This window comes from Syngnathus typhle, linkage group LG17 (assembly GCF_033458585.1).
Source record: "Syngnathus typhle isolate RoL2023-S1 ecotype Sweden linkage group LG17, RoL_Styp_1.0, whole genome shotgun sequence".
Classification (NCBI taxonomy): domain Eukaryota; kingdom Metazoa; phylum Chordata; class Actinopteri; order Syngnathiformes; family Syngnathidae; genus Syngnathus; species Syngnathus typhle.
This window is the reverse complement of record NC_083754.1, coordinates 8,227,303-8,236,835: the sequence shown is the minus strand read 5'-3', so window position 1 is coordinate 8,236,835 and position 9,533 is coordinate 8,227,303. Positions and strand designations below refer to the sequence as shown.

General features: G+C 42.5%; 1 protein-coding gene across 3 annotated transcripts in view; it reads right to left on the bottom strand.

Annotated features, from left to right (window-relative positions):
* Nucleotides 1-2,014: 2,014 nt before the first annotated feature.
* LOC133170852 (RNA binding protein fox-1 homolog 3-like) overlaps nucleotides 2,015-9,533 on the bottom strand; it is a 118,464-nt gene continuing 110,945 nt past the window's right edge. For 2 of the 3 annotated variants that reach the window (XM_061304029.1, XM_061304030.1), the window contains one exon: nucleotides 7,587-8,405. In XM_061304029.1, the coding sequence (XP_061160013.1) occupies nucleotides 8,361-8,405 (45 nt within the window). In that variant the 3' untranslated portion in view covers nucleotides 7,587-8,360. Of the gene's footprint in view, nucleotides 6,702-7,586; nucleotides 8,406-9,533 lie in introns of those variants that run through there. The other variant, XM_061304028.1, reaches the window with a different exon arrangement.

Below are 9,533 nucleotides of genomic sequence, written 5' to 3'. Positions count from 1 at the left end.
CTCATTGCACAAATGGCGGCGTCACCATTCTGCCCGCTCAGCACTTAAGCTTCTATTCTTAGCTCCTCTCGGGGCTCTTTATCATTATTTTACCTGATGGCTAGGTGACGGCGGGGAGGTGAGCTCGGGGCTAGCTGGCTGTGAACTTTGGTCACGTCACTCCGACATGTGACGCGCTTTGCACTTTGGGAGGTCCTGCTGGCATACAATTGGAGAAAAGAGTTTGGTAAAGATTCGAAACCACGAGGTAAAAAAGCTGAACTCGATGTTCGGCTCACCTTCTGTTTGGGCAACGCACCAATTTGTCTTTTGTTGGTATTTGTCACCCTCTGTTGCTCGGTTTGGGTATTGCAGCCTCTCCTCCGGTAGGGAATCATGTCCACTGGACTGTAAATGCCAACACGGTAATTAATCCACACAGTCTGAGCCTATTGATTAACATATCAAATCCTTGCCACGACAACCTTTTATACTTGTTACCTGGCTTTTTTTTTTTGCACAGGCGATAAAATCAGGAGTGTTTTAACGACTGTTGTAGGCTATTAAAAAAAGAGGCTCATTTCAAGTCGAAGTTGTGCGTGCTGTGCTGTCGGGAGGGAAGCGGGCTGCAGATGGCGCTGAGCGCGGGCGAGCTGGGCGGGCGGCTGCCGCAGTGGAGCGGCAGATGGCGAAGCGGCGCGCTGATGGATGTTCTGTCGAAAGCAGTAGACGAGGAACCTGCTGCTTTCACGCACACGCACGCGCACGCACCATGATGGATACCGTGTAGGATGATTTATCAGGCATATTTTTCCCCTCCATATTTTTCCGTTTGTACCGGGGAAAAATCTAATCGCTGTTTCATCAATCACGGGAATGTTCATCAGTTAAAAAGTCGTCTTAATCAAACTACAATTGCTGACTCCCGCACTAAAATCCTGCCTAATTCATCAAGTTTCTTCCAAATCTTTTGCAGAGTCATGGTGCAGATAAGAGCGTACAGGAAAGTGATATTTCAACTGAAACCTAACAAACGTTCGGGAACGTCTGGGTTGCAATTTATGTTCTTTCCAGTTCTTCGTGACTATTGCCACTACACGCAATCAAGTTTAACACAATTCAAAAAGTAATCGAAGGTAATGTAAATTTATGAGCAGCAGCGCTTACGTGAAGCTGTTCGCATTTGTGCCACCAGAGGCCGCTGTCTCTCTTAGACTAAAACTGGAAATTAATCATTTTGCTTTCATCACATTCATCCCCATCTTCTCAGAGACTCTCATTTCGCCACAATTAATCCAATTAAGTGTAATTTCAATGAGTTGTCAAAGCAGACAAATGGATAATAAGCATTAGCGGCCTCACATTCAGATTTTTCTTCTTCTCGTGACTGCTATGCTTGGCCCTTGAGAACGCCCGCTCGGCATTTTTTTTCTCTTCTCCGGCAGTGGTATCTGAGATTAATTACGGTCATATAAATACTTGAGTGAACTGACAAGCAAACTGGGTTGTAACCGGGTCGGATCCGCTCGTAATTTGCCTCATGAATCATCTGCGTTCATTTCATTTGCTGCCAAAAAAGGACACCGGGGAGTTCAGAATATTTGCGCCACTGCCGCCGCTGCGCTTCCTCGCCTGTCGTGGCGCTTTTTTGTTGGCTCGTGATGTGATGATATACGGCATGGCATCTTGTTGGTGAAAGTTATCCTAACTTTTTAGGGGGCCCCGTTAGGAGGGATTTTAGTTAAAATGGCCACTTCAAATTAAAATGGCTGATTCACTTTCAGGCATGGGTCCTAGAGACTTTTTGGTGCGCTCTATTACAAAAGACACGCCCGCCTAATTTCCCGCCCGTTGCTAAAATGGAGTCATTTGTTTGGGGGTGCTGAAAGTAAAGACATTCTCATCAGGATATACAGGCTTGCTAAGTTTTCAGGCATGTTAACAACTACATGCTAACCGCTAACATGATAAAGCAACGATGTTCCACAGATGCTACCGCTCAAGCACTACATGACAGACAGCAGCAGACGCCGCCTTGAAGTAGACAAGTTTATTCATGGTCATAATGAATGAATGATGATATTAATAATTACTCATAATTATAATAATAACGTTAATGTCATAATAAATAGAACTCTTCATCTGAAGCACGGAAAGAGAAGCATACAGAAAGAGAAAGAAACAAAACACAAGTAGAAGTACGGGGTAAGAGAGGAAAGGGGTAGACATTTTTTTCAACCTTTCAATATAGCCATTTAACATTTTTAAAACATTTTTTTTTTACCTTGAACATTTACAAAACGCAGAAAGCGATAAAGTCTTTAAAAAATCCTTATAAATAAATTTGCTGTTTTTTGAACAAAATACACATTTTTTGGAAGAGGATTTTTTTTTTCTTGTGTTAGGATGAGGTGGGGAATGGGGGTTAATATGTACAGAACAGGAAGAGTACAAAAGGTCGGGGGGCACACATACTGGGTGGCGGTCACTTTTGGAAGGGGGCCCCGGTTGTGTTGGGGAGCGGTTACCTGGTGGGGTGCCACCTGGTGGAGCGGAGAGGAACAACCGCCGCTTTGGCGTCACACGCGTCAAGCGTCGCAAGCTCGCTTGTGTGGCTACAAAAGGAGTGGAAGACCAGTCGTCGGATTAGCGATTCTTTACAAGCGTGTAAACAAACAGCAAGTTTGCCGCAAAGCATCAGTTGAAGTGGCGAGCCGCGGACGCTGGATAAAACTGCAGACGTGAAAATATATAGCGACGATATGCTAATGGTTAAGATTTGCATTTCAGAGAGCTACGGAATTGGTAAAATACAAAACAAAAAAAGATTTCTAGGTGATTAACAATATTCAACAGTAAGAAGCCAACACAATTTCACTTTTATATCGAGCAAAAGCTTTACAATGAAAACGGACTGGATTTTTTTTGTCATAAGAATGAACATCTAGACGCTTTTAGTGAATAGTACATTAATAATGACTAGATGTGAAAATATGAGTCTATACTATGGTAATGGATAACATTTGGATTAAGGATTAAAGCTGCTTGACCACCTTCAATTCAATTTATATACAACAGTAAGAAAGCTAACATCAGTTCACGTCTTCGTTTATGTACAGTACATTCGTAAAAGCCTCGACAATGGAAACAGACGATCACAAAGAGATTTCCAGCTGTAAACTGGCACATCTCGCCTCTTTTAGTGGCTAATGTGGAATTTGCTGTTTAAGAGGCTACGGAAGTGGTAAAAAAAACCCAACTGCTTTTCCACCTTAAAACTTACCCGTTAAAAACCGAGCAGTGAAAACAGATGAAATGACTTTCTGCCATTAAACTATACATTTATTTTGATGCATTGACTGATGACGCAGCAGCACATGTGAAAATATACAACTATGCGATACTATGTTATGCTAATGGCTAAGATTTGGATTTCAGATGTCATTGAAACATATTCTTTAAAGTTGCTTTACCGCTTTTAATGAAAAAACGATCCAAGAGTGTGAAGCCATGCATCGGTTACGTGCCTTGACTTAGAAATCTTTCCTTCTCGATCAGAGAAAGGCTTATCAATAAAAGTAGACTCGAAGACTTGCGATTTGCGGACCAAAAATTGTATGTTTATAGGCTAATGCTGTACAATAATAATGGTCGTCTCTGTAGAAGCACTGACATTACACACTAAAGTGATCTTTTTTTGTTTTTGTACTTAATACAGCTGCTACATGAACCACCAGGCTAGCCTCGCAAATGCAAAATCTGGCCTTTTTTCCAAATTTGAATTCATCGTCATTTGGTTTTCCGGAAAACAAAATCAACGACAAAGGTACATGTTGTCTCATTTGCTAACAGTCTCGCTAACGTGAGCGCGTGAGTGACATCGTGTGGTGGTTACGGGTAGTGCATAGATAATCGGCGGAGGACACGCGCGATGCGGGCGGTTGTTCATCTCCGCCTGCCCAGTCAGACACTCGATTGGACGCTGCACAGGAAGTCGTCCTACTGTACAGGAAGTGTCAACGGGTGGGGAGAGGGTGGTCTTATTGTTTTTTTTTGGACCAAAACAAATCAATTGTGTGGAATAAGAGGTGGTTTTCCTGAAGGGGAATTTGACCATGCGGCCACAAGCCCTTTAAAGCAGGGGTGCCCAAACTTTTTCAGCTCGCAAGCTACTTTTAAAATGACCAAGTCACAAAGATCTACCCACTAAAAAAAATAATTATATACATATACGTGTATATATATATATGTCATCATGAAAAAAAGTCCTCCCATTCCCTACGAAAGTGATACTTCTTCCAACTGCCTCATTTTTATACCCTTCCTTAAGTTTAAGAGAAAAACCAGGTTTCTGACAATTGGAGGGAACTCGCGAGCTAGCGTGTTTGTGTTGTGGTGTTAGCGCCGTTGTTTTTACACGCGTCAAGTACGAAAAATAAATAAAAACATATTACACGATCGACCAATAGTGGCTTGGCGATCGACCGGTCGATCGTGATCGACGTAATGGGCACCCCTGCTTTGAAGGTATCGCGACGGTATACTCACACTAGGACAATCATTCATTCACTTTGTGGATTAATTGTCAAAGTAGGTTTGGGGCTTTGGCCTTCGAGTGGCCCGGAAGCGTAGTTGGAAAAGCCTAGTGTGAGTTCACCCATAGCTGGTTATCTCTACTCTGCCCCCACCCCCCCAAACGCCCATGGGCTAGCATTAGCATTAACGGGCGCTCCCGCCTGCTGGCTCTTGATCAAAGAGCTCAGGCCTCGCGTTCAAACCCCTACAAAGGACAGACGGAAGAAGCCGGAAATTGGGCGGAATTCACTCCAAAAGGAGGTGAAGTCCTCCATTGTGGTCAGAGAGGAGGGGGTCGAAGTTGCGGTGGGGGGGCGGGGCCACACAATCACCTTCAATCATAGAACACATGATCACATGTTACAGTAAATATCAGGGGGATATTTAGTGGGAGGGGGACTGAAATCTAAAGGGGGGGGCTCGTGTGGCCACCCCATATACTCCCTGACATCAGCACAGCCCATAGAATAGATATGTCTATATATTTATGTACAGCAACGTAAAGAATCCACGCAGAGAAGAAAGAGTACATTCAAAGAACGCAACCGACATTCTCCGGTTTCCACACCTTGGACAGCCACTCCTCGCACAAATTGACAAAGTTTGGCCACCGCAAAAAACTGACAAAAAAATCAAAGACCCCCCCCTCCGAGAAACACACAACACAAGCACGCAAATCGGTACTGGCAGAGGCCACGTCCTCACGTACGCGTCCCATTGTTTCACAAGAGACATCTTTACAGCAAAAAAAAAAAAAAAAGTGAAAATAACAGCAAAACGTCAAAATACAAGGGCCGCACTGAAAAGTAATATACACTTGGCGGATAAAAATCTGATATTTTTTGTTAAAAAAATGTTTGGGAAACTTGCATATTATTAAGAAATTGTCATTTTTTTGTTTGTTTGTTTTTTGTAAGAAAGAAATTCCAAGAAAAAAAAGGTGTGGTCTTTACGTAAGGTTTATAATTTCCATGGAATAAATCACAATATTTTTTTAATGATAATATATTCTCAAAGTCAGAAATAATGGTTTTAAATTTGAATTTCTTTGCAAAAAAACTTCAAGAAAATTTCAGAAGTGTAATTTTCTTGACAAAATAATTTTTCAAGAAAGAAAATTGTTCTTTCACAATGGCCCCCCAAGACTAAATCTGTATTTTTTTTCAGGAAAAGCTTTGTTTCTTGAAAGAAAATCCCATTTCTTCCAAGAAAAAAAATCAATATATTTCTTTCAATATGTTCTCCATCTTACATCATTTTTTGCATGTTGTGTTCATGAAAATGTTTATGTTTCTTAAAAAAATCAGGTTACACAAAAGAATTATGGAAAAAACTCAATGAAAATTACGTTAAATTTACGTTGTGAAAAATTCAGGATTTTTCTAGAATAAAGGCATATTTTTGGAGGGAAAAAAGTAACTTCAAGGTGAATGAAAAGTTCAAGTTTAAGGCAAAAAAATCCCGCCGTTTGCGTGTGTGGGAAGGTACTTTATGTAAAAATGAACAATTGTTTTTGGCAAACTTGCGTGCATACGTGCGGACGTGGCCTCGGCCTCTGCGAAACCTCTTCAGGCGGACGCCGCCAGTCAACATGTCCTCTGGAAAGTCCCGACGTCGGCCAACCTCCCCCGACTCGCCGACGACCGACTGTCCAGTCCTCGGCCGTGGGCGGAACCTCTGCCACCGGGGGGCGCCGTAAAACAAAGGGGATTTCGTGGGGTGCTGCCGGCAGGAAGTGACATCACGACAGCGTCCACGGGGAGGAAAAAAGTAAATGAGGAGGAGGAAAAGAAGGAGGTGCAGGTTCTCCCTCCTCCGCCACATCTGGCCGCCTGTTCTGGACTCCCCCGTAAAACATAAAAAGACATTTGTACATATATATATTTATACGCCTTTATACACACACGTGACAAAAGTATAGAAAAATAAAATGTTTTATAATAACGGGACGCCTCTCATCTGAACTCTTTTCTCTGTCCCTTTTCTTGGCCGGCCGGCCGCTGCTAAAAAGACGATCGGCCCGCGGTGGTTGGGCGAGGCGGCCGTCGATGCTCCTGCCGCCGGTTTGTATGCCTCCCTCCCGTCGTTACTTCTGCGATGTCCAACCGTGATGAGCGTTGCTTCCTCTTCCCGGCGTTTCCTATTTACTGCACGTCACACACACACACAACACAAAATGAAAAGAATAAATTAATAAATTAGACAGATTTAAAAAAAAAAAAAGATTTTAACATTATTTTCCAATTTGTAAATATTAAATTTGAGAAACATTTTAATACTTGTTTTAGATTTAAAAGTGCTTTTGAGGAAAAAAGGTTTTATTTTGAGAATTTTATAAATATTTCAGAGACTAATGTTTCAGATTTTTTGAAAAAGGTCTTGCATGCAGCGACGTCGACGAGTTGCAAATGTTTTTGGCGGTTTTGCGCGGAGAGGAGCCCATTTGCCCCACCCCACCTCCGTTTGCGAGAGTACCCATCACAGCTTTTTTTTATGCCGGCCCACTTTGCAACTTTTTGTGCTCGCAAAGTGAAAAGTCTGGCACGTGGCGCCCCGGGACTGCCGTCAGCGTAGACGGCGGCTAATCGGCCGCGACGGCGAGCCGTCCCCGTGTGCCTCCCGTCGGTAAATAAATCAAGGCCGGAAGTTCGCTGCCGCTTTGTAGTGCCGATGTTCCGCCCCCACTTCCCGAAGTGTCCACCAGGAGACGAAGTGACGCCTTCAATCAGCGTCCGCCATCGCCAACATCTGCCGCCGAGCCTCCCCGAGCCTGCTATGCTAATTCACAGCAATTCCAAGCAACTCAACCGGCCGAGATTGCCTCAGCAGAAATCGCTACATTAGCCGGCCAAGCTTTGTAGCACTAGCTTTTTGAGCTGAAAACAAAACAAATTGTATTGAATGTCACACATTTGGAAGAGTGAAAAAAAAATGTACAAGAAGAAACATTGATGCAAATCCTACTGATGAGCAGCATTCTCAAGTCATTTGGAGAACCAACAAACACAACTTTTCTAACAAGCAACTCTTCTAACGGCTTTATTCGAACACACATCATGTTACTCCTCACACATTGACAACATTATAAGGTAACAAAATATTTGGTGAACTGTTAAAATAAGTCTACCTTTGCCTCAAACGTACTGTTACATATAGACTAATACAGATAGAAAACACACGTACTATGTGTGAGTACATTTAAACATGTTTATGTACAATTTCTGCTACATTGCAGTACATTGTAGCTTTTTTTTCCATTTTATTTTGGAATAAGTATAAATCTTGTCGGCCGGTCGATAAATATTCACAGCTTGTGTATTTGAGCTACTGGCAACTAGAATGGGCAAACTGCATAAAGAATCATTGCAATAACAGTTCCAATTTCAACCTACAGGGGGAGTTGTTCGCCCTGTTCCAGAGATAGCTCACTCGACATTGTGATTTCCTAGGAAGTGATTAGCCCACTCTACTTCTCATACTTGCATAATCATGTACAAAATGACGACCAAAATTTTGTTTCAACATCCATTATTTGCAAGCATAAAAATGTCTGGCATTTATATACACGCGCGAGGTTGCGAACAATTCCTCGTTGAAAACAAACATCACAACAACAACAAAAAGCAGACCCCGAAAAAAGCGGAGGCAAAAAAAGAATGAAGGCGAGTGTTTGGAAAAAGCGGTGGTAGAAAAGTCAGTTGGGGGAGGAGCCTTGTTTCCTCACTGGGGGTGTTTTTTTTTTGTTTTTTTTTCAAGAGTTCTTTTTTGTTGGTTTTAAGTGTGTGTTTGTGTGTTGTTTGTTGGTTTTAGTAGGGCGTGAAGCGACTGTAGCCTCCTCTGTAAATGCTAGCCTGCAACATCAAAGATGAAAAAGGACCAATCAGCATCCACGTCAGCACTCGTTTGGACGGACGGACAGGCGGACGGATTTTGTCCTCAAATTTCCTTCCAGTCATCACACTTGACAAAGATGGCGACGGGGACAAAAGCAAAAACTGGAATTAATTTTGTGTTTCTGGTTAAATGTCTAGTCAACTCCATCGTTTATCTTTTTTTGTTTTTTTTTGGGTGAATTTTGCAAATTTTATTCTGGTAAAATTATGATTATTCAAGTAAGATTATTGAGGTTCTTTCTGTCTTTTTTGTTACTGTCTCATTCTTCCCTTTCTTTTTGTCATAATTTCTTCCTTTCCCTTTCTTGATATTCCTGTCTTTCTCTTTCTGTTCTTTTCAGAGCAGGAAGAAGCGAGATGTCGGCAGAGTTTTAACAGCGGATGCCTTTCATGTGGGGGTGGGAGGGGGGGCGGAATGTTCCAGGAGCGCTGCGGGACCTCAGCCTCGAGTCAGGCTCACATTATCTAGGACACGCACACACTTGCACAAAGACTAGTCCTACCGCAATTAGGAATCCAAAGCCAATGTCTTCAAAGGCTCCTTTTACTGTCTGAAACTTCCACACAAAAAGATTTCCAACCTCAGACGAAATCATTATTATCATTATTATTTTGTTGTAGAAGATTTTCTAAATGAAAATGCATACGGATATTTTTAGTGGGAATTCCAATATCATGGAAGGAAATTTGGAGGAAATCGCCGAAAAAAATAAACAAAACCAGCACATTTTTTAAAGACGGCAATAAGATGGCGTAATTAATGAAAGCTTTTAGCTAGCAGCTGCACCGGAGGGGAACCCTTGGGAGGAATGCATGATGCCGGATGTCGCTGATCACTCTCAAAAAAAGCCCCCCCCCCCAGCTGCCCCACCCTTTTTGGGCTCCGCCCCCGTTTGATGCACTCGCCATCCAGCTCACAAGCAAAAAGAGAAAGCTGCCATTTTGTTTCAAATGAAAGCAACATTTCGGTTTGTTGTTGTTGTAACTTTTCATCTTTGATGTTTCAGGATAGCTGCAAACGCTAGCTAAAAACAGACATTAACGCTCCAGCTTGGCTCGATGTTTGGTACCGCTCGCACGAATAAA